The sequence below is a fragment of the Staurois parvus genome, unplaced genomic scaffold (genome assembly GCF_062004578.1).
Source record: "Staurois parvus isolate SC_StPar_1 unplaced genomic scaffold, SC_StPar_1.0 ptg000530l, whole genome shotgun sequence".
NCBI classification, from domain to species: Eukaryota; Metazoa; Chordata; class Amphibia; order Anura; family Ranidae; genus Staurois; species Staurois parvus.
The window spans coordinates 310,630-337,028 of NW_028318326.1; the positions used below are offsets into that span (position 1 = coordinate 310,630).

The window sequence follows — 26,399 nt, forward strand, 5'->3', positions numbered from 1 at the left end:
CACAGCAAGCATGTTGTTGAAAAGAAAGTGCAGAGCGATAATGAAGGTGATCAGAAACACCACCCCAACATAACTGTAACGAAGAGAGTGTTGAATCTGATGAACGATAATGTGGTCTCATTTCCGGAGGGTTATGCAGCATAGGAAAAGACAAGTGAAATTGGACAGATTTTTCACCAAAACTGAGCCTGTAGCTAAGAGACAAAGAAGAGAGGAAATCCCTGAAGGAGATCTCCCCAATGTCCTTATGGAGGGGGACTCTCCCCCGATCAATAACCGCCTCCCACCTGCCTTCCTGTCCTCCATACCAGAAGTCGTCTCAAGCAAGGGTTAGTGTTCTTTCTCTTCATACTGTACTGTACTTGGTTTCATATTTTTGTGGTTCAAAAACAAAACAAAAAGTTCAGAATGGATTAACCTTATTTACATTGCACCCTATGGGAAAATTTTCCTCGGTTTGCGACCAATTCGATTCACGTCCAGAGTCGTGGAACAAATTAAGTTCGTAAACTGAGGTATTACTGTATCCAGTGATATTGTGTGTATCTATTCACTCCATTGAATGCTAAAAAAAAGTTTTACCTAGAGATACACCTTGCTGTTGCTGTCATTGGCTCCCACAGGGCCTCATTGATCATTTCCAAAGTCTTCTCTTCTCTTTCACTTTTCTTCATGTCATTTTATTGTCTGGCATTAAAGTGTAATACAATTTCAGTTATGTAGAGCAGTGTTTCTCAACCTTTTTTCAGTCAAGGCACCCTTTAAAATCATGGACAGTCTTGAGGCACCCCATTCTAAAATGTGAAAAACTATTCTCACAGTTTTATATAACGCAGGAGCATCCACGCATGTAGGACACCCAACATTAGAGGTGATTTATTCTTCTAAAGCAAATACACTTTTTCACACTGGTACTGACTAGTATTCCAGTGTTTCTCTTCTTCCCGTTTTTATCCATCATTGAGCTATGGTGACCCCAGCACTGATGGAGAGGGGCAGGGGAGGGTCAAACTAGGGTGCTGTGCAGGCAGCTGACATCCTCCTTATCAACTGATGATGTCATTGGTTGTCAGGAGACTGACGGCTAGAAGGTCATAATGGTGTACAATGAAAACCCATGGCTTTGTGTAACTAAAAGGCAGGCTTGATCCACCCACTGGCTTGTATACAAGGTTTGGGCAATTTTTGACATTTTGACAAGGCACCCCTGAAGAAACCTCAAGGCACCCCAGGGTGCCAGGCACCCTGGTTGAGAAAGGCTGATGTAGAGAACTACTAGCACAGGATTAGGCAGGGTTGGACAAAGGCTGCTTATGACTGCAACAGTGACACTGCCCCATATGCCCCCTTTCTCTTATGATGTCATTTGATATCCTAGGTCATGTGACCAAGTGTAAGGGATGCATGGGGCAGTGTAACTTTGTTGGTCATCAGCAACTTTCCTGCACAGCAATGCCTACAAGATCTTTTGCTAGGAGCTCTGTGTGCCACCCTCCACAAGCCATAAGTTGCACTACTTTGTAATATAGGGCAGTAAAGAGCAGGCAAAGGAGAGCTGACTGGGAGTTACTAATGCCTTCCAGCAAACATTGCAGTTTAAAAGTCACTTAACTACATTAGAGAAAATGTAGAGTGCTTTTCTGTATACTGTAATCTGTAAATATTTTCTTTTGTTTATAGCCAAGGAAACATTCAATATTACATTAGTATTGCCAGATCTTATTTTCTGACAGCAGGTGGAGCATTTAAGCATTAAGCATTTCTGGTTTCTTCTTACCTTCTGCTAAAAAAAGCCAAAGCCTAATGTTTACAGAACTCAGTAGCTCAAGTTAAAATTTGAACACACAAGTTAATGAAGGAGAGATTAGATAAACTGGAGAGCTCTGTGAATCCTTTGTCATGTATTAACTGTTTATTTGTAAAACAAAGATCATATATGGTATATATATATATATACACATACATATAATCCGTTTTAAAACATTAAAAAATAAATTGACCTATAGCCATTATATTTTCTGTGAACTTCCTGTGCAGTGTAACATCTGTTGGTGACTGTGAGGAACTTCCTTCTACTAAAATTGTTTTCAGCATTTCCATATGTGTGAGAGAGAGAGAGCAGGGGGTACCTGTGGTGGGCGTGTTTGGGAATAGCTCTTCTGAGGTGATTGAGAGAAGGTACTTAGATCAACAGACTACTGACAAATGGCTAGATGTAAAACTGAAATGTTGATCAGCGAGACTCTGCTCTCTGTATGCATCTTAAGGTTTAATTAGCAGTTTTAACTACAGTGTACCCTAACTGGGTGCAACATATTTTAATAATACTAGTAATGGAACCTGGGGCACATTTTTCATCCTATGTGCCCCTTTGTACATTACAAAATAAAATTTTTGGAGCAGAGCTGTTGAAACTGGGGTATGTTTGCGTTTAGTTAGTAGACCAGCTCACTCTTAGCCTAATTTTTAATTTCTGTAGTGAATGTTTCTAAACTCAGTAATAACCTAAGTAGTAATTAAATATCATTACTGAACTGCAAATTTCTCAAAATAGAAAATTGTAGCTATGAATTCCAACATCTTATTGGAATATTTAATACCTTCTACATAGTAATATGTATTATTGATGCTATATGTGATACTAGTTTATACATTGTACAATATATTTACAAGGCCACTGATTCAACGCATAGGATCATTGTGAAGTAACCCATATTTAATGTGGTCTTAAACTAAAGATAAGTGACAATATATATGTGTGTTGAAAGACTTTAAGATGTCATTTTATTCTGGTTTGCCCCATAGACAGACCAAGTACTATCTAATCCTGCTTAAAATCAAAGCAACATCGAATGTCCACCAGCTGAAACAGCACTGTCAGTGGGTTGGCATTATAGTTCAGCAAAGACCATCTGCTTTAAAAGAACCATTAATGGAATAAACTTGGGGGTTGCTGAGCTCTACTTCTGAAAATGCTGGTTGCCTGGCTTAATAATCACCCTCTTGCTTCAATTCAATGACGTGGAGCAAGCATTCACATAAGAACTGCTGACTTCTCTTCAATTTCCCTGTTCAGCATGTTTGCTCTATTTTAGTAGTTGTACTAGTACTAGCATTTTCAGAAGGAAGGCAGCAGTGGCCGCCCCAGTATTTGCCTCACAACAGGTTCACTGAAGGTGGTGCTTTCTGTAACCCTGGGGTTTTTTTGCTTATGATCTCATATTGATTGCCATCTTCCACTTGTTTTCTTTTCTGCTCTGCAATGTACACCTATCAGCCACTTTATTAGGTATACTGGTTCAATTGCTTGGTAACACAAATTGCTAGTCAGTCAGTCACGTGGCAGCAACTCAATACATTTAAGCGTCTAGTGGTGGTGAAGATGACTTGCTAAATTTCAAACCGAGCATCAGAATGGGGAAGAAAGGGGATTTTAATAACTTTGAACGTGGCATGGTTGTTGGTGCCAGACAGGCTGGTCTGAGTATTTAAAAAACTGTGGATCTACTGCAATTTGTATGCACAACCATCTCTAGGGTTTACAGAGAATGGTCCAAAAAGAAAAGATATCCAGTGAGCGGCAGTTGTGTGGACGAAAAAGCCTAGCTGATGTCAGAGCCCAGAGGAGAATGGGCAGACCGGTTTGAGATGATAGAAAGGCAACAGTAACAAAAATAACCACTCGTTTCAACCAAGGTATGCAGAATACCATCCCTTGTATCAACGATTCAGGCTGGTGGTGGTGTAATGATGTGGGGGATATTTTTTTGGCAGTAGCAAGGTATAGCTAATAAAGAGGCCAGTGAGTGTACTGTATTTGCATTTCACCCACATGGCCCACTTTACTCTTAAGTGGTCATCCACTATCATTTATAGCTTTTCCTATAGAGAGAACATTGTGGGTGAACTAAAAAAAAGTATACTTAGTTCAGTCTTAATTTTTAAGCAGCCCCCTAAGAAAATATTAAAGCAGAACTAAACCTGTCGACTTAACGGTTTAAAAAAATATTATCTAAACTATCACATTTGCTTGTGCTCTCAACCAAACTGTCAAATCATCAAATGGCTGGTGTCATAATTGATCACATATGCAGCATCATGGCAGTTGCAGAATAAAGAGGCTAAGATGTCAGCTTGCTTGGCTGAAAAGGAGAGGAGGGTTTAGTTTCACTTTAGACGTGACTGTCAGCTGCAAGATGCCAAGTGGAAAACTAGAACCAGTCAAGGGAATGGATTGAAGAATGATTTTTGTTTGACCTTAGGGGTCTTTACTATTGTCTATGGTTCTGGCAGGGGGCGTTTTCCACCTTCACTGTTTCTACTGACAAAGCTATGCTTCTGATAGAACTGAACTTCCCAATTCCTTCTTGTGGAGTGGATTCTTCATGCTTACTATGCAAGATCCATTGGGGAAAAGATACCCCAATATACTGTGGTGTCCAATGCTAGTATATTCACTGCAGAAATTCTTTCTATCTCCATATTTGTAATCATACACCTTATAGATTCATGATCACCACCTTTCAATCAACATCTGGAGCTCCCATTCTTTTATTGGAAATCCAACCTCCAGTAATATTCACCATTTCCAAATGGTGGATAAGTGATTTCATGTATGCAAATTTCAACACTAGTGCTAGGAGCCTGCCCATGCATCATGCCCCTCATTTTTTATCAAATCTTTATTTATAACACAGGAGAAAGACAGCCTCAAATACAGAGTAACAAATAATACATATTAACAAAACCAGTAAGCATTCCATTCAGACAAAAAATATCAAGAGTTTATAGAGGGTAGGAAGCAGGTGAAGACAAAGTAACTGATACTGTCAGTCACCGGCTCTCTGCTTTCCCTCTCCAGTGCTCACTGGAGTGCTGAGCTGTGGAGCAGGTGGGAATGGCTGGCTAAGGCTCTTCCTGAGAGACTGAGCCAGCTGCTGGTCCAGGCATCTGGGTGGATCCCGACATTAAAGTCAGGATCTTCCCAGAGCCTGGGCTGGCTTAGTGATATCAGCCAACAGTGGCCTGTGGCCCGCTGTCGGCCAAATACAGTTCACAGGAGTGCAAAACTAAGTGCACTCTTGTGACCCACAGGAGAAGCAGGGCCAAAAGAGCCTTGGCCCTACTTCTCCTTTAAAAATGGGTAATAGAAGAAAAAGGGGTGCTGTCATTGGAAGACTTTCAGCAGTAATCAATATTCCTTAGAATATACAAAAAGGTTCCATTGCAGCCTATTCAGGTGGATTAGAATGTTTCCTTTTTTTCTTCAAGGGTGAGATTAAGACCTCCACTGTCCTTATTTTCAAGATATACACTTTATTTTTGGCCCCCATCATAGTAATGTGTAGGAGAGCATGAAGAGATCTATACAGTATCAGAAAGTGTTGACATTGGCAAATTACAATGCCCTGAGATTTGGAGAACCCAAGACACTGGAAAGGGCATTTAAAATATAAAACAGAAAAAAAGGCAAAACATTTGTGTATAGATTTAAAAAATAAATAAAAGAATAATAAAAATAAAATGTTTCCCCTTTTTATAAGTGATCACATTCCCTGTGATCTCAGCCGCATAAGAGCTGGGGGAGGAGAAACATCATTGCACTGATCTTCCCAGTGAAAGGCTTTTTTTGAGGGGGGGTGGGGGGGTATCAGGACAAGTCTAATCATTGGGGGTAACAAAGAATTATCTTCTTCTAAAATAAAATGTGATAAACCAAGCATGTGCTTTACTCTCTGTAAAACATGCCACAGAGGTCCATGTGACTATTCAGTGCATGTGGAAAGTTTTTCACACCTTTTTTGCTGGTCTGTTCTTTATATAAAATTGTAATAGCCGCTGACAGCTAATCAACAATCATTTTTCATTGTTCTTCTAGCTATAGTCTCATGAAAGCTTAAATCTGATTGGTAGCTATGGATCACGGCACTTTGCAGCTCTTTATACTGCCTCATCGAATAAGCCTGAAAGTCTTCTTTTAAACTAGGTTTTTTTTTGTGCCATAGCCTCAAAAACAATTACTCATCACCCCACAGAATACTGATTATTCTCTGCCTCCACAGTCCATTATTTAAAAAAAACGGGAAAGGGCTGTTTTTAAGAGCATAGTCGATCAAGATGACTCCTTTCATTGTGCACAGTTCAGGACTGATTTTGTGGAACCTTTCATAATCACATGCTTTTCGAAGGCTTGCGTGAATCTGATCACAGTAGCTGATTTCATGCATTGATAATGAAGGCTTAGGTGCCCTTTTTTTTTTTTTTTTTTTTTGCCTGCATAATTTCACATCAGGCTCTCTGGCTTGACACAGCTCCACGTTTCAGTCTGCAGCAAGACACAGGACTGTAATTGCTTTGCTTTTCTTTACAAATGTCTCAGTGTGCGTTTCTGCCTGCCTAAAATGATGCCAGCGTGTAAAGGATTTTCAATGAGCACCGGGGTGAACCAGCTTAGAGGGCTCTGGGAGCTGCATTGATTTGAAACTGCACAGACATACAGATGATCGGTGCTCGAGCCAAGGCTCTGTAGTCCTTTAGATCACATCGATTACCTTTAGGAACTTCTCATCTAACTCAGTCTCTGGCTAGTGGCTGCTAACTAGCCATACTCTTCTACAAAAATGTGGAGTGGATTGTCACGCCGAGGTAAGCATGATGTTCTCTTGCACGTTCTTCCTTCATATGCTTTGGGTGCTGAATACTAGACTAGGTCTGGAATGAGGTGTGTGTTCAACTATGCCAAGTTATAGTCATCTGTAGCATAGAATCTTGGACTATCCTGAGTGTATCATGGAACACTCTGCCTAGGCTCATTCCTATATGTCATAGTTTTAATATGAGGCTGTTGTATTATAGTGTATTATAATTAATATTTATGGTCTCTATGATCATTTACAATACTCTGGTTTCTTTTAGCAACGTATGACTATAGTAAAGACTTTAGATTGCAAGCTCTAGGGCAAGAGCCAATGTAAATGGTTGTATCCATACTGTAAATGTAAAATTTTGTTTTGTGCATAGAAAAAAAACTAAGGATCATTTTTTTTTTTTGGTTGCATGGTTTAACGGGATGTACAAATATGCCAAATGAGTAATCAGATATGCAGAAGTAGCTCTTCCTTCCATAAGGGGACAGGATCGGCTCAGCTGGAGAAACACTTCAACTGAGTACAAAAAAATGACATAGAAGTGACAGTTGTGAACTGTTTTTTTTTTGTGGTAGTTTGGGATATGGCATTAGATTAGACTAAAATGTCAAACTGTTAAAAACTACAGTTTCCAAAAACTAAAAAACATTATGTTGAAAAATGTTTGCTTCTTCCATTTTTGTTTTTAATCTTTTAAAAACGTCTTACAGTTTCATTATATTATTTGACCATATACTAATGGGATTATACAATAGGCAGTGCCAAAAAACAGTTTTAATGTGAAAATAATCTGTAAACAACTGCCAGTCAGAAAATACCTCTAGCTTGATATAACATCATTATACTGACATGGGATTGGTTGCTGCATTTTATTCATCAACACACGGCATATGGTTTTTATGTCACATTTAAATGCTTGTCATAATCAGTTTATTTGTTAACAAGCAGCATGAAGTAACAGTCTTAACAGTGTTGATTAACCTGCAATATACCTCCATCATGCTGAAAATTTCTGTTGTTGATCAGAAGACCCCATCAGTGAATTAAGGCAGAACTCTAAGCTATAAGTTAAATGTAGAGTTGAAATGAGTGGATGTGCAATGATTTATGATTTTCATATTGCTTTTCTAAAGCTGAGTTCCAAAAAGGCAACTGTGTATACAGTATATGTAGGCAAACTACTGAAAGTGGTTGTAAACCCTTACATATACCCAGTGAAGTGACTGGCCTCAGGTGATACACAGCAATGAAACAAATCCTTCTACATAAGTTGTATCTGTTTATCTGCAGCCATCTCTCCTCTAAAGCTGTTCAAAGTGTAAACTTTATACAGCTTGCTTAAGCTCCCAGAAAACAGGGGGAGGGGAGCTGAGGTTACATACTGCAGAGCTCAGTGAGGGCAGCTCTCTGTTCATAGGAACAGAGCTGAGGCTGTCAATAACAGGCTGCGTGCTGGTGTACCCTCCCCTTCCACCTTATTATTGCTTGATGTCAGAAAAACTTGTCAGAAGTGACTCATACAGTTAGTAGAGGAAAGAGGCATCAGAGAGAAATGACACATAGTGCTCTGGATTGAGAGAAATATACACTCTAGAGGAATATGCTCTGTTCATATTTCATGTCTGAGAATTACAACCATGAACGAAGAATGTAATATACTTAGAATACAATGTTCAGGACTATGAAATGTAAAACACAGTGAGGGGGATCTATGAAAACTGGAACAGACAGAACATAGAACAGCTGTGCATTACAACCAATCAGCTTCTTCATGCTTACCTTCAGCGTGTTGAGTTAACCTTTGAAAATGAAAGCTATGAGCTGCCATGCATGCCATGTTCATATTTCATGGCAGAAGTTTACAAGTACATTTTATCCAATCCTGTGATCCAAATGCCATGACAGCAGCATGCCTAAACCATGTCCTCCCTTTCACTCTTTAGGGTCACTGACCATTCCCAGCCTACTATTCTGTTAATAAAGGAGTATCACCACACTGATGAGAACTTGACTGTGCATTCTCTGCTCTCTCCTGCTCTCAGCAAGCTCCCTGCTTTGAACTGTCAGCACTGTTCAGTAATGTAGAACCTGATTGGTTCACTATGCTGCACTTTCCTCCATCTAGTCCTGCTGTACAGGTCATTAGGGAAGCTAATATAAAGACAGAATACACTTACTTTTTGTATTACTTATTTGCATTGGAAACTGGATTAAATTCTGATTTTTAATAGCTGTCTGGAGTTCAGTTCCAAGAAATGAAACAGGCATTTGTATCAGGAGTACAATTCTTGGTACAGTCGCTTGCCAATGGCTTAGATACTCAGAACCTAGAGGAGATTGTTATATATATGAGCAGATTAAGTTTAGAGGATTTTCTTACAGCTTGTGCTTGTTTCTTAGACCAGCCTTTCTCAGCCAGGGTGCCCAAACACCCTGGGGTGCCTTGAGGTTTCTTCAGGGGTGCCTTGGCAAAATGTCTAAAAATTGTCCTAAACTTGTATACAAGCCAGTGGGTGGACAAGCCTGCCTTTTAGTTAATAAATCACCTCTAATGTTGGGTGTCCTACAAGTGTGGATGTTGCTGCATTATAAAAACTATTAGAATAGTTTCTAATATTTTAAAATGGGGTGACTCAAAACTGTCCATAATTTTAAAGGGTGCCTCGGGACTACCCATAATTTTTAAAGGGTGCCTTGATTGAAAAAAGGTTGGGAAACACTGTTTTCGACTATTAAATACATTTCCTTGACACACTTTTTTTTCTGTTCATGCCTCCCTTGCCTTATGTTATTAGCAGTTTTTATTTATGCTAATTGTGCTAATGAGACAGGTGTTTAATGGCAGGTGTCAGCTAAGCATGGGATACAGTATTGATTTGAATATCACAGAAGATTCTAGACTTTCCATGTGTTGCCTGTAGATGCCCAGCTTGGCTTTTATTCCGACTGCATCAGAAGCAAACCAATTGTGTTAGCCAATCTGTCAGGTCCCAGAGCCACTATCTCGTTCTCAGCCACTGTGTGCTTTTGAAAGCATGAAATTAGTTTTATACTCAGCACATGGTTTCTGGTTTAACTTCTTTTTTTATGGTAATGGTCAGTTTATGGTTCATCGAGAGGATTAGATGCTGCTGTCGCTGATAGCTTACTGCAAAGGTGTATCGAAGGGATTAAGAAATAGTAATTATACTTCAGACGGCACACTGTTGGTCCCATTAGAAATGTGAGCTTTTGTTTTCTGACCCATTACATACCCTTGGATGGTACTAATCAATGAAAAACGCTCACGGACGTAGTTTAGAAATGATCGCATTGGCAATTCTGGCAAAGAAGATTTAACTGTGGGGTTCTTAAAGTGCATGTAAACCCTGAAAATCAACTCTTATTTGCTCCTGTTTGGTCTGGTAAATATACCATTGAAACTAATTTTTGTTATAACTATTTAATACGTTTAAAAGAAAACCTGTTGAACCTACCAGGAATCCAGTTAGATGAAAACTTCTTGTACTCTGCCTGTGTTGCACTGTTGTCAGGTAGCATAGTTCTTAGTGCACCTCTCCTGCTCTACTGAACACCTCCCCCCATGGTATGGAAATTAGATGGAGATGTCCTATAGTCATACCACACTTTAGGTGCTAGGGCAAGGTTTGTCAACCAAGGATTCTCTAGAAGTTGCTAGGGGTTCCTTGAGCAATGAGAAATTTCTGCCTCCCACTAACATAGATCTTTTAAGCACTCTCTAAGGGGGTAATTCTTCCCAATAACCACAAATGTAAAGCTGGCCATTGATGGTTCGAATCTCGTCCTGTTCAGCAGGAATCGGCCGAGATTCAAACCATCTATGGGCAGATTGATTGTACTCAATTCAGTTGTTGTACGACTTTGGTACAACCAACCTGTTGGATTTTTCATGCGATTATTGCCAGCTGCTATAGCCACTACCAGTAATCACTGTGTTCTACCAGCAGGGACAGCTCCCCCCTGCCACCCCCCATCCGGACCTCCCCACTGGAGGAGCAAAATCAACACTGACTGTGGTTGCAGGAAAGAAAATCTATGGCCAGCCTAAGGATAATTTTTCCCACTTTCCCATGAACCATCACACTAATGTATCATGAGTTGAGGATATAGTAGTTTTTAACAGGAGTTCTCTGAGACTGGAAAGTTATTTCAAGGGTTCCTTTTTGTTGAAAGGGTTGAGAAAGGCTTAACGATAGACAAAAAACCAGGAAGTGTGTTAGGGGCAGGATATCCAGGTGAATACAAAGAATAAAAACCTGAAAAAATTTAATTAATGAAAACACCACATGTAGGGACTTGGGTTTTTGATACACTTTAATGCTGGTATAGACAGCCAACCATAAATTCTACTAAGGGTGGTCAGAGATGTGCAGATTTCACCGAGAAGGACATTTGATGAGTGATCTGCACATGTATTAACTGGAATAAATGCATCTCTAGGACCCACCATTGGATTGTAGTTTCTGTTTAGCCATTGTATGAATCAGCTTACAGTGAAAATATAAAATAAATTATGTCTGTGATAATTGCTGTTTAGTAAACTGTATTCTCATAATATAATAAACAGATAATTGGATAAGTTTGGATTCTCATTAGGTCTAAGATGATTATAACATATATGTTGTGAATGTATTTGTTTGTATAATGTGGCCAATGCTTGAAAGCTTTGAAATACTTTAGATAAAAACACTATTGGACTTTAACTTCTGTTATCCTATTGTATGAAACATTTCACAGTAAAACAGATAAGAAAATGGATTTTAAGAAAACTATTGTAACATGATGGTGTAAATATAAATAGATTATTTCTGTGGCATAACTTACTGCTCAGTTAAAGAATAGATCACTCCAACATTTTATATTCCTGATATGTGCCTTTTGTACCATGTACTTGTATTGAGACGTAGCCTGTTGTCTTTGTATTGCTTCCTTTGTGTGAAACACCTGGTGTCTCTTCCAGTTCCTCTGCTCTCCTAAGTCAAAGTGACCACACTAGGCATGAGAGCTTGTCCATCCCAGCATGGTCAGGTTTCTGGCTGTGCTGGGGTCTTAGCCTTCCTGTCCTCCAATGATCAGACTTGTGCTGACACCCCCACCCCCTACACAGCCATTTTACTGGGAAGATCAGTGTACTGCTGCTTCTTCATCCCCACCTCTCTAAGCCCTTTAGGTAGCTGAGAACAGGGGATATGTAATTACTTATAAAAAAAGAAAAAAGGTATTTATCATGTATATACTATATATATATATATATATATATATATGTATATATATAGACTCCATTAGACCTCTGAAGGTATGCTGTGGTATCTGGCACCAAGCCCTTGGTAGTAGATCCTTTAAGTCCTCCATGGATTAGACTTGTTTTTCAAACACGTCTCACGGATGCTTAATTAGATTGAGATCTGAAGAATTTGGAGGCCAAGTCAAATGCTTGAACTCACTGTTGGGTTCCTGAAACCTTTCTTGAATTCATCAGACCAGACTATCTTGGTCCATGGCCCAGTTCTGATGCTCACATGCTTTTTGTTTGCTTTTGGCTGTAGACATGGGTCAGCATGGGTAGTCTGCAGCTTTGCAGCCCCATATGCAACAAACAGCAATGCACTATGTGTTCTATCTGAACCAGCATAAACTTTTTCAGCAATTTGAGCTACAGTAGCTTTTCTTTTGAATCAGACTACACGGGACAGCTTTTACTTCCAATATGCATCAGTGAGCCTTGGTTGCCCATGACTTTGTTGCTGGTTTGCCGGTTTTCCTTCCTTGGACCACTTTTGGTAGGTCCTGCAGTTTTAGAGATGCTCTTTCCTAGTCGTATAGCCATTATAATTTGCCTTATGTTAAATTCTCTCAAATCCTTACACTTGCCCATTTCTTCTACCTTCAAAATATCAACATCGGAGGCAATATGTTCACTTGCTGCCTATCATATCCCACCCACTTTTAGGTGCCATTGTAATGAAATATTCAATGTTCTTCATTTTACCTATCAGTGGTCATAATGTTATTGTAAATCAGTGTATTTTATTTATAGTAAACTAATTTGCAGGATTAAATGGAAAAAAATTGCATAAAATTGCGCAAACACAGATGAAACCTGTTATCTGCCTAAAATGATTATGGAAGCTTTGTACAGCTACCAGACAATATTCAGGGTATGAATGATCAAAACAGACAACCTTTGGAACCTGAAGTTAGTAGGAAAAGTCTGTGTATTACATATATGTGCACAACGACTTTCAGGTCTCCTTTTGTAATCTTAAATGAACCAAATCTATGGTTCCCAATTTGCTTGTTCCTTGTCTTTGTGTTGTGGAGTGTAGAGTTTTGTATTCTTCCTAGTGTTCACAGAGTGATCCTCAGTATGTAATACAGTATCTGCCTGTGTTTTGGACAGATTTCTAGTGGAGCTATTGTTATTGGGTGTTTTAGTTATTTAGCTTGCTGAAGCAATTTTATGGCTTGACAACTTCCGTCACTTTATTTATTTTAGAACTAGTCTGCCTCAGCTGTCATCCTCAGGCACAGAGTCCTCCAGCGGTTTACGTCTGTCTGTGATGTTCATCAAGTTTTGTGCTGATCAGCCTTTGAAAAGAAAGAGTAGTTTGAAACAACTAATAAGAAAAGTGTATTGTTTTTGTTCTTTGTCTGATCTTTAGAATGTGCCTTTGGGTTGAAGTTCTTAGAGAGGTGGTTTTAATTGGAACTATGCATTTCAGCCTTTTTTTGGTGTAGTTTTCTACATACTCATAGGACACCGATGGCATTGCTTATAGCGGAGATTCAGAATTTGCTTTTTATTCTCCAACTGCAGTATGAAAAAATGGACAGGTTCCCAATGCAATAAAGATGTCAAAACCGAAAGACCTTTTGTACATTGATGGTTTACTTATGACTGCTAATTGGTGCATTCCTCAGTTGTGAAGATTTGTTCTTGAGAATGTATGCCCGTTCACATCCCCATAGTTTTTATTTAAAAGAACTATTATATACTGTTGAACAGCCGGTCTCTCAAAACATCCAAAAGCAGTAATCTTTTTTTGCTACAGAGTGAGTACAGAATACCAAAGGCTACGCATTTTGGTCAATGGCCTTAATCATAGCCTAGTGTTTGAATTATATTTGGGCTGTACATGTCCCATACACCTATTACACAATTTACTGGATAGATTACTTCTGGGATGTTGGCACCCAAGTAGCCTCCAATCACACCAGCTATCCTTTGCTATTTGTCTCCTGATTTGTCTGTATTATATGTATTTGCTGCCATCTATTTACAGTTTACTAGTTATAACACGTGTCTTTAGTGGACGGCATACATCTGTAATTTTGGAAAACAAAAAAGCAGTTTGTGGTGTTCTTGTGAAAAAAGAAATTATACTATACCTGTAAACACCTTAAAGTGGAGCTCCACCCAAAAGGGGTAGTTCCACTTTAAGACCTCATCCCCCGCTCCCTGTTAAGTATTGGAACCTTAGGGGAGTGAGTACCAGATTTTGACAGGTACCTGCTCCCACTTCCGCTGCAATCTCCTAGCCAATCAGAAGCAGAAGTTGTCCTCTCTCCCTCCCTCCCCCCCATAGTCTTCTGGGACACATGACAGGTCCCAGAAGACTATGGGACCATTCAAAAGGTGCAGCGCTATTCGCATATGTGCAGTGGGCACCCAGCTGTGAAGCCACAATCTGTCACAGCTGGGTACCCACACTTAAGAGAGGATGGCCAGTGAAATCGGCTGCGGTGAGGACACCGCTGGATCGATGGACAGGTGAGTGGCTGTTTTTTGAAAGCAGCTACAGCTTTTGTAGCTACTGACTTTTATTTTTTTGTTATTGATTGGACCTCCGCTATAAGGTACTGATTAGACATCAGATCTCCTATGTAAGTTCTGCATAGTACCAAATTATACCTTTACATGCTTTCTTCATTGTTGTATGGTTGTATGACAAATGCGTTTCAACACTCCTGATGAGCGCTTGCTTACCCTAGTGGTTGGATTGTCTATAATTCCCCTAAAGGTTTCTTTGATGTTGAGCAGATATCTCCTCGTCTCTCATTCTTGGAGAAATTTTTGGTCACGCTGAAATGAGAATCTTCTACTTTCCATGATGCACAGTACTTTAAATACTTCACTCTGTTCCCTGTTCTTTAACAAGCCTTATTAATGCTTAAAGCACTCTTTATTATCAGTTAGAGCATGGAAACAGACCCATAATCACAACCAATGCTCATAGTCAAAAGCATTGCGCTTATTCAGCAGGCTATAGTCAGTTTAGATCATAGCCAGCAGCCACTGATGTGTCAGCAGTATGCTAAAATCAGATTGATTGCTATTACTTACTAAGTACAGTATCATTGCTCACTTTGTTCTTACCTGCCACTATAACTGGTTAGCATTGAACTTTGAGGTGCATATAAAAGCGATACAACCTACAGTAAAAAATAAAGCAGTTGTAACTCAGATTCTATGGCGTACCTTGTGGAAATGTTTAGATATGTTGGAAATTGTGATAAGGAGACATCCATTTTTGGTTTGGACCTAAGTGGGAAGCTATAATTGGGTAGTAAAGCAGAATGGATCCAAAAAGGTCAGGAAGCATCAATAGTGCAGCCTGCTGCTCTAATCAGGTAAAAGTGTACTGATCACCCCCCAGCTTTTGCAGTCCCCATTAAAAGAGCTTAGACTAGACATGTGAAATTTCTAAACAGTGGACAAAATTAAATGAACTAACTGAGGGCTGCCCCTACTCAATTCCAGAAAAGTTTATAGCACTTTGGAACTTAACATTATAGTAAAAATTGCAAATGATCATATTTAGTGCCATAAAAGAAGGCCATAAAACATTTCCTGAAGTATTTATCTGCAAAATTATGCACAGAAGAGTAAGTTATCAAATGAGAACAGCTGGTAGCTAATTATATTTCTTTAATCCTTAAACTACTGAGGGTCACAGAAAAGGAGCGAGAGGCCGCATGCAGCCCATAAAACACCAATACAACATGCCTAATTTAGACTCAGTCTTGAATAAGTTCTCAGTACAGGCATAGTAAGTGGACAGATGAGCAATGATTTAAAACTTTTGACACCCCCAGTTGGTCTTGCAACAACTAGTGCAACAGCTTTTCCAGTCTTTAACCGTTTATATAGAAATTTTCCCTACTTTTTTTAGGTAACTCTGTACAAAGGGTACAAAGTAACACTTTGTCCGGTCTTTCTAGGAATTGTTAAAGCCGAGATAGCAAAGTCAACATTACATAGCTATGATTAAGACCTGATGGACAAAACAAAACACACTGGTCTTTTTATCTGCTGTATTTCACCATTTTTGGAATAAAGGATACCATTTTTGCTGCGACATCGGAGTGCCGGATTTTTCCTGTCTATTATTTATTTATTTTTATTTTTTTTAATAGAACGCTTCACGAATTTGCATGTCATCCTTGCGCAGGGGCCATGCTAATCTTCTTTGTATCATTGCAATTTTAGTATATGTGCTACTGAAGAAAGCACCTTTCCTGTCTATAATATGTAGCACTTTGCCCTGTCTTTGTAGGGGGTGTAAATCAGAGACAGTGAGATCAACTTTGCCCCCTCCCCCCACCGATGTCCGACCATGCCGCTAACAAGGAGATGAGCTTTCATTGACAGTTCTTGTCTACAGCACCATGCGCATGCACTAAGAACACAAGGGGACTGGGTGTGTCAGCATGAACCCCCTCCAAGACACATGCCCTCCCAGCAGAGCTCCACCCATGATCTACACACATGTGCTGTCATTACAGTTGCCTGATAGCTGCGCTGAATAAACAAGGGGGCAGGAGTAGCTGGCTTTGCTTGAAATCAGAACCCAGAAATTGGGCTTCTTTCAGGGAGGAGCAGCAAAGCAGGAAGACAAGAACTATTGGAGAGATTTTCTTTTAAAATCTTTAACTATTCATTTGAGAGACAAAGCAAGGTATTTGGACATGATTGTATGGACTTTTTTTTTTTAATTAATCACCACCTCGTCCCTCCGGGAGGGCATCATGTAACGTCCTTTCCGGGTCACGCTTTTCACGTGCCCACAGGGCTGCGCTGTGGTGAGATCTGTCACCGGCCATGTACCTCGGACATGACCGATGACAGATATGTGTACCAGCCCTGTTGCCAGTACCATGTGACCTGCTGTGACCAATCACAGCAGGTCACATTACAGTTGTATACAATGGATGGCTTCCTTTCATGCCATCCATTGTTTACAAGGTTGTCTAGCTGTGAATGGTCACAGCAATCACATGTGCAGGCTGGGCCAATCTGTGTCATGTGATTAACCGTGGCTAATCACAGCTTATCACAACAAAAAAAAAACTAAATTAATCGATTTCATTCAGTTAAATGCTTGCTTATAGCAGTGAAATTCTTTGCTATAAGCAATCAAATTGTGTAAAAAAAAATACTGATCACTTCCCCAAAGTAGTACAAAGTTGCTATGGTAAAATTATACTACTTTGGTCATAGTGTATATGAAAAACAAAATCTTAAAAAAAGAGAAAAAAATGTAATTAAAAAAAAAAAAAAAAATAATAATAATAAAAAAATCTATAAACATTGAAAAGAAATTATCATTTTCGTACTGTCACCAGTCAGTGTCCCAGATCACCGCCACACCAGTTATATGCTGACGCTGTACTGCACTGGTGACAGTATGTAAAATAAAAATTGTGAGAATTATTTTAATTTCTTCATGTTCTGAAAAATGATGACAAAAAAATTACAACTTCAAAAAACTCGCCATGCCTCTTATGAAATACATGGGACTGTCTACTTTGCAAAAAGTGGTCATTTGGGGGATATTTGTACTGTTCTGACATTTGTGGGCCTCAAGAAATTAGATTGGCAGTCAGTACTCCAGGTTTGATAAATTTTCAGATATATCTCATAGTTTATGAACTCTATAACTTTCATACAGACTAAATAATAAATACTGATTTGGGTTATTTTCACCAAAGAAATGTAGCAGAATACATCTTGGCCTAAATTTATGAAGAACAATTATTTGTTTGCAAACTTTTATAACAGAATCAAAGAAAAACGTGTTATATTCTTCAAAATTCTCAGTCTTTTTTTGTTAATTTAGCAAAAGGTAAAAACACCAGTGGTGATTAAATACCACCAAAAGAAAGCTCTAGTTGTGTGAACAAAATGATAAAAAGTTTAGTTTGGGTACAGTGTTGCATGACTGTGCAATTGTCATTCAAAGTGTGAGAGCGCTGAAACCTGAAAATTGGCCTGTGCAGGAAGGGGGTAAAAGTGCCTGATATTGAAATGGTTAATCATGAGAGTTCTTCTTTAACTTCTCATTACCATCTGACATACTATTTCTTATTCTGATCAGCACTAAGTACTACTTCTGTGTGAAATTCTGAGAAAATATTTGAAATATATGTCTAACATTTCACAAAGGAGTTCAGTGTGGAGAGTAAACCTCACGAGCCACCTATGTAACATGTACTTCTCTGCATAGATATGTCCTGCGTTGCAGTTCTTGTAAAATGCTCATCAATTGTTAATTACAGAGCAAGCAAAGCGTGACAGCTTAGATTGCTTTGACAGTCACTAACACGCCCATCAGCATGTTCTTCATATAATGTCCTGGCACTGGGGGGAAGAGAGCTCTTAATGCCATCACATTTAGATCATGAAACAAGGAGATATTTCTAGCAAACACAGCTCAGTGTCGAGAACTTAAACTCCATCAAATTTTATTATGTTTGTTTGGCTCATGGTATGCAATAGTCTCCCTAGCCTGGATAAGTAGCTCCCTTAACCCCTTCTGTTAATGGCCTTAAGACTTTTTGCAATTTGCTCAAGGCAAGCCTTTGATTCATTGTGTTGTCTACAAGTTGGATCATTTCTAGCTGACAGCGTGCTGTATGCGTTCTATATTACAACAGCTGGGAAATGTGTTTCTCCCAGCAGCCATCTAGATACATCAACCGATGATGTCACACTGTTTGAAGTTGAGGCATCCGTGGCAAGGTTGGTGCTGCATTACTAGACAGCAGGTGGAGAAACAAAGTAGAGGAAGCTTTTTTAATATCAAAATTAAAGGGGGAAAAAAACCAGGATTTTTACATTTTATAAACGACACATTTTGAGCTATAACACCATTTCCATAAAGGAAGTTTACTAGCTTTCTAATTTAGAAAATTAAGCTTTAGTTAAAAGCCTATAAATGCTCCCTCTAGTGGTAGTGTGTTTGCCAAAAGCTGGAATTAGCATCCTGCTTAAAGCGTATTTCCACTTTTGCAGTAAAATTTGAGGAAATGCCACTATATGTTATGTGTTCCCATTCACACAGCATGCCTAAAAATGTTAAAATTGTTCTCATCACCACTGGTTTCACTGGCCGTCCTCTCTCCCTGGCATCTTTAGTGTGCGGCTTCACAGCTGGGTGCACAATGCTCATGCTCGAGAAGCGCTGCGCTTTGTGAATGGTCCTGTAGTCTTCTGGGACCCATCACGTGTCCCAGAAGACTATGGGGACGGAGGGGGGAAGACAACTTCTGCTTCCGATCGATGATCCACTAGGAACACCGACAGATGTTGCTAGTCCACTGGAACACTGACATGTTTTGACGGTCCACTAGGGACACCAAAAGATGTTAATGGTCCACTGGGACACGAACAGATGTTGAAGGTCTGCTAGGAACACCGACAGATGTTGATGGTCCACTAGAGACACAAACAGATGTTGAAGTTTCAGTAGGGACACTGATGGATGTTGATGTTGCAAAGGGCCACTATTGCAAATGTTGATGGGACACTGGTGCACTGTGACAGGTGTTGATGAGACACTGTTGCACTGTGACAGGTGTTGATGGGACACTGGTACACTATGACAGATGTTAATGGGGCAGTGGCACACTGACAGATGTTTTATGCACTGCTACACTATGACATATGTTAATGGTCGACTGGGGACACATACAGATGTTGATGAATCACTAGGGACACTGACAGATGATGGTGCAGTGGGACATTGACAGATTTTTATGTTACAATGGGACACTATTGCAGATGCTGATGTGCACTGGTTCACTGTGACAGATGTTTTTGTGCAGTGGTACACTGACAGATGTTTGGGACACTGATACAGATGTTGCTGTGCACTTGGACAGGAACAGATGGTGTTTGGTGCACTAGTGTGGGAATGGACAGGAAAATCAGCAGCTACACACAGATCACTGACAGTCTGCAGCGATCCCCCTGTCATATAGGTACAGTGTTGCATGACCGTACAATTGTCATTCAAAATGTGACAGCGCTGAAAGCTGAAAACTGGCCTGGGTAGGAAGGGGGTAAAAGTGCCCAGTAGGCAAGTGGTTAAAATTTACTTAAAAAAGAAAAAAAATGCTAAGAGTTTTTTAGCTGAACAGACTTTACTTGTCGCTTCTGCAAAATAAAAACTCCTGTACTCCTGCTCCAAGGATTAGAACTAGATGGGTGGTGGGATGATGCAACTCCAGAGTTAAATTAACAGTGGATGCCCAATGGCTGACCAAAGAAGAGGATGGGAAATAGTGATAGAGAAGATAGCGGTGGATAGAAGTCATCTAAGATTATATATTTTTTCAAGTTTGAATGAATTTTCTTCATCTGCCCAGTAGGAGAGGTCTCTTCCCTTATACATTGTGAGTGCATTGATTCCAGGAGTTTCCCCACTTCAGCCCGGCAGTTGGAAGATTGGAATCGATTGACCTGTGTTCCGGTAGAGCCCTAAGCTTACTTTGCTTACTTAATACAAAGAGTACTTTCTGACATTTTTTTAAACTTTTGAGGGTTGCTACATCTGTTAAGCTACATTGTGGATATATATGGTGCATGTTCACAATTCGTGGTGACGTTGATTTCTGAATTATGGCTGGAGGTGAATATTGACTGGTGCAGAAATAACATTTTAGAATTGTTTTGTGTGTGGACTTTAGATGGACATTTAATGCTTTATTTTGCTTATGAGAACATTTCTGTTGCACATAGGCAGAAACACTTTTACTGGGAAAGGGTTTTTTTATTGTGAAGATTGAATATTATATTGTAATTTGATAGTAGCACTTTTGTTTCACCTTAAAGAGGTAAGCCATCATTTGCAAGTATGCTGTGCATATTTGCAGTCACAAAACTCATTGCTCAGCCTCATCAGACTGTCAGCATAATGAAAACACTGGTACTTGGATAGACTATTGTCCACCTTCACATATCTTGCATACATTCCTGCACACAGTAGTAAGTTACGATAAGTAATGTGTCAAAAAGAGGCTTATATCAATTATCCACTAACAAGATTCAGCTGCAAATGACCTTAATCATAGCTTAGCTATTTATTATTTTCTATGAAAATTAAAATGTTAATAAATTTTAAAAATTCAACCTTTGTTATATTTTTTTCAGATGAGCTCATCCCTGTGTTCTCCCCTCCTGATGAGAATTTTAGTAGGTTAGAATGCCTCTTTAAAGTGAATGCTTATCATCCCTCTCCTAGTCCAGCTGTGCAGGGCATTAGAGAATCATATTAAGACAAGTTCACATATTTAAGTTAGTTTGAGGAAAAATGGATTAAATGATAACAGGATTACTTGTTTTATTTTATTTCTTCCTGCAGTTCAAATTAAAACTGAAGATAAAATAGCTGTGATATTTAGTTTGCTAAAGCACTGTGTATCATAAACAGTGGGCAGTTTTTTTTTAAAGAAAATGCTTGCTTTTATCCTTTGTTGCATCCCAGGATTGCTGATCTCCACCAGCATTGTTTTAGTCTCTTTTTGTCTATATTTAAAAACTAAATCACTGAGCTTAGGTAAACTACAACACACATTTGTGATACCAAACTTCAGCTGTATATATAAAAAAATGTGAAGCACTATAAAAAATTCAGTAAGACAAAACACGTAGGATGGGACCTATGAGAGTGACGTCATCATGCACACCGAGTTGATTGATGGCCAGGTCTGCTCTGTCTGCCCAAAAGAACGCAACGGCTTGAGATATGCTTTGATGCCTGATAATTTTGTGAGTATGCACTTTACACCTTTAAATAAAACAGCCTGTACAGTATTACTCTATGGGATGTCTCTGTGTTCTTTTCTTTTGAGAGCTACTGTGGTTGCTATAAAAAAATTCAGTATGACAAAATGTGTAGGGTGGGACCTATGAGAGTGACATCATCATGCACACCGAGTTGATTGATGGCCAGGTCCGCTTTGTCCGCCCAAAAGAACGCAATGGCTTGAGATATGTTTTGATGCCTGATAATTTTGTGAGTGTGCCATATACACCTTTAAATAAAACAGCCTGTACAGTATTACGCTATGGGATTTCTCTGTGTTCTTTGCTTTTGAGAGCTACTGTGGTTGCTATAAAAAAATTCAGTATGACAAAATGCGTAGGGTGGGACCTAAGAGAGTGACGTCATCATGCACGCCGAGCTGATTGATGGCTAGGTCCGCTTTTTCTGCCAAAAGAATGCAACAGATTGAGATATGCTTTGACGCCTTATAATTTTGTGAGTGTGCACTATACACCTTTAAATAAATTACGATATGGGATTTCTCTGTGCTCTTTGCTTTTGAGAGCTACTGTGGTTTCATTTTACCCATTTGGCTTGTGGAGGAGATGTGGTGATAGCTTGGAGACCTTAACCCCTTATGCGCTGATTAACAATTTATAGCAATAATGCTCAGTAGGATCTGGTAAGAAGCTGGAATGTGGTTTCTGCTCTGGGTGCACTGATTTGTTTTTCATTTGCACACTGGTGGACACCGTTTGCAGGATTGGATTAATTCACTTTTGTCTGTGTTATGTGAGCTTTATTGGGATATGATATGATTATTAAGAAATCACAACAGATCATTTCACACATGTGCATATTCACATTCACGGTTTTTGTGTCTACTTGCGTGGCTGCATGGCATATCTCAGAAATGCCATTTTCTGATAGTGACAACAGTGGACAGCACTGACTAATGTGTGTTGAGAGAGTTGCCGCTCATAACAGGAATTCCTTGCATAAGGCCCCTCATGACAGGATCACCAGCCATTATTTTAATGAAGACTGCAGATTTAAAAATATTGACACTGGCTTTTTTAAATTACTTTGACTAGGTAAAGCTCATGTCAGATTTTTTACATTGGCTTTACATTAACAACTTTAAACATTACTGAACAGCATGAAGCCCAATATTGTATTCATTGTCAGTAAGTAAATTACAAAATACAATCCTTGCACTATGCAAATTCCTAAATTTATTGTGGCACGTACCAATAGTTAGTCAAATGCTTAGGATTGTAATGTGATGCACATTCCCTGGCAGGTGATTAAAATATTCATTGTCAAATCTCTACACTTTAAAATGTAATAGGACTTAGATGCCATCTGTTGTTAATTGCCAGCTATGATGCTATGTTCACATCTGTAATATTTTGTGAATAGAATACTCTTTAAAGCATTTGCAATAAGGCAGTCAAGCTTTAAATATATATACGTACGCACACAACGCATGCACACACGGCACTGCAGTACTATGTGTGAGGACTGTTTTTCTCTTCAAAGTGAGGACTTTTCATTCTGTTCATACACTCTTGTGATTCGCATGCCTGTCATTCTGTATAGCCAGAAGCATGACATATGGATGAATAAGAAAATAGAATTTTAAAAATATTTGCCTGCAGTCCACTTTCATATGACGGATGTAGCTATCACTTGGTCACTTATAATTAGCTTAATTCGGCTTCATGTACCATCCATTAATAGCCCTCCTCACTTTATGACCACTGTTCAACCAACTTGATAATGAGAAATGAATCTGATCCTATGCAAATGTAAATATCGCACAGAGAGCTTAGCAACAAGATTATCTGCATGAAGTACATGAAAGGATTTGCTGTCAAACTGTTTGTTTCCCCTCCTCCAGTCATATCTCTGTGTGCAGCTTTCCCAGGTCTATATGGCTTGAAAATGCTGGCATTGATTGCTTGGCTGTACAGATGTAAGCTAGCACAATGGAAATCATAGTATAGGCTTTATTTCTTAAATTGTTGGACATTTAACTCATGTGTTTTTTTTCCCTTTCAGAACTGTGGCATTTCTGCTGTGTCTTACAGGACCCTCTCCTGGGTCAACATGAGTGGTAATACCAATTAACATATGCCAGCTGCTGATAGAAATGGGATGATTTACTAAAGCCAAATATGATGTTCAATTTGCAAGGGAATTTTCCCCAGAGCTTAGTAAATGTGGAAAGAATACCCAATCACATGCAAGAAAAATGAAAAAGAAAAAAAAGAAAAAAACAGCATTTTTGCATGCATGTGATTTGCTGATGGAAGTCAGCAGAGCTTCAACTCATTCACTAAACTCTGGGCGAATTATGTTGCATAGTGCCACTTCCCTTGCAGAGTAAACAGCCTTTGGTAAATTAAACCTGAAATGTCATTGTACTATCAAATGGCGCAGTTGGATAGACATTTTTATATCTTCTGACACATGCTGGTGCAATTTTGATAGTAGCTATAGGGGATTCCCATAAAGTTTCCAAAGACACCAGAAGGGGTCATGGACCTGGGGAACTCCTGGAAACCGTGACTGAGCTGTTGTGGGGCTTTGAGCATTACAGGAAAATACAAAAACCCAACAATTCTTTAAAATAATACCAGATTTTTCAATCACTAAATCCTCTACCTCTAACATACAATATATAGTCAAAGGTGTGTGGGTAATTGACTATGATAGCTAGATGGGCTTGTTGAACTAACACCTTTGGTATTAATATGAAGTTTGCTTCCCCTTTGTATCTATAACAGCCCCCACTCTTACCTGAAGACTTTTAATAAGGTTTTGGAGCTTGCTGTGAAATTTGTGCCCAGTCAATGAAAAGCGCATTTGTGAAGTCAGGCACTGATGCAGCCTCCTCTGCCACTTCCACCAATGTCTTCCAGATCTGGAATAAAGACAGGAAGTTCCATGTGGCACAAAGAAGAGGAGACATTGGTGGAAGTGGCAGCAGAGGAGGCTGCATGAGAATTGGCTGATCCTTATTTTACTGCTCTGGAGAGGGTTCCTGCTGTGCTGGTATCAACCAGTGGGGGGGATTGATCCATTGCTGTACCTGATACCTTCTGAAGTGGGTCCTGGTTCCTGGTTGGTGCGGTATTGTATGTGAAAGGCTTTTTGGCCCTGTAGGGTCACTCCATGGAGGTGAGGGGGCATTTCGCCTAGTGTCAGATCTCCTCTTTTTGTGTATACACCTTTAAAACACCAACACAATCTAAGAACTATAAAACACCTTCACTGTTTAAGGTGTTTTGGACTTCATGTTTTGGCTGCGAGTGTGGTTGAACTAGGGACAGAACTCCTAGGGACAGAACTCCTATATATGCGTTTGAATGTACCACCAGGGAATATGTCAGGCCTTGCTGCCCCCAAATGGCTTGGGTATTCCAAATAGCAACTGCAAAAAAACAAACAGAAAGTGCACCAGCCTAGTGCATTATCCCAAGGATAATTTAATACAAAAATAGATAAAACATACTCACAAACAATGTACGTAAAACAGCGTATCAGGCCACTGCCTTGTGTTACAGTTCTAAATCAGACCTAGAGAAATCAGACGCCAAAAGGATGCCATCCAGGATCCAAGAAGTGGCTTACACGTTTCGAGGGTGATCCCTTTTCTTCAGAGCAAACCCAAGTAAACTGTCAGTGCCAGTCCAGTCAGCTGTGGCTAGGGTATGCTCTGCAGCTGCATGTACACAAAGAAATGAGATACTCATGACATCATTGATCTACTGTGTCCAAATTTCACTTTTTTTTTAGCTCAATGGCACTGACCAAATATGGCCATGCGACTTATTTAAGTCAGTGGTGTCACAAGCACCCATTGTGTGCCTGTAGCTGCTGGATGAACAATGTCACGGACACAGTTAATTGGACCGGCACTGATAACTTCCTTCAGGCTTCATCTGAACATGGGTTCAGACTGAACACAAGCTAGTATTGATATTGTTTGAACGAAAAGACCTGGTTTGCAATCACCATTTCAGTTAATCCCAACAGTGTTCAGTAAGGTTGAGACCAGAGATATGTTCAGGCTTCTCGACTTCCTCTACACTAAACCTGACAAATCATGTCTCTATGGAGTTGTCCTGGTTTTTCAGAAGATATGCTGGAAAAGAAAATGGCCTTCCTTAAACTAGAAAGCTAGCAGTGCTAATAGTCTAAAATGTCCTTGTATGCAGCAACATTAATCGTACTTGAAACACCTGAATTCAATAGTTTGAAAGGATGGCTGCATACTTTTGACCATAGGTAGGTATGATGGTCAGGTTTCGATACACTTTTAGACTGTAATTTTGTAAATTAATTATGATATGCATGAGATAAGCAAAGATTAGAGTATAGTTAAAGTTAAAAATGAGTTTAGAATTTTCCCTACTTGCTTTCATATATGAACGTTAAATAAGGATTTGCATTTTTATAGCATAGATAGATAGATACATTTTTTGCTAACATCTGGTCATTTTCAGTGCACGAGTAGAATTGTTTCTACTGATTGATCCTGCCCATCATTCAGCACATACAGTAAAGCTTCCCAATTCTCCTGGGAACATCTCAAAGTCACCATTACGGCATACTGCCTGTACAGTACTTAGGGCTAGAAGAAAGATATTTTCATGCCTGGAAATCATACCAT

General features: G+C 39.4%; 1 protein-coding gene and 1 non-coding gene across 5 annotated transcripts in view; one reads left to right on the plus strand and one right to left on the minus strand.

Annotated features, from left to right (window-relative positions):
• Positions 1–26,399, plus strand: part of ZNF385B (zinc finger protein 385B) — a 708,580-nt gene that overhangs the window by 170,009 nt on the left and 512,172 nt on the right. The window contains exon 1 of one of the 4 annotated variants that reach the window (XM_089690380.1): positions 6,288–6,645. The exons of the other annotated variants lie outside the window; for them this stretch is intronic. Coding sequence (XP_089546506.1) covers positions 6,621–6,645 — 25 coding nt within the window. The 5' untranslated portion in view covers positions 6,288–6,620. Of the gene's footprint in view, positions 1–6,287; positions 6,646–26,399 lie in introns of those variants that run through there. 4 annotated transcript variants of the gene reach the window in all.
• Positions 16,076–16,182, minus strand: LOC149451565 (U6 spliceosomal RNA). Its single transcript, XR_016315020.1, has one exon. It is a non-coding gene; the product is annotated as a U6 spliceosomal RNA (small nuclear RNA).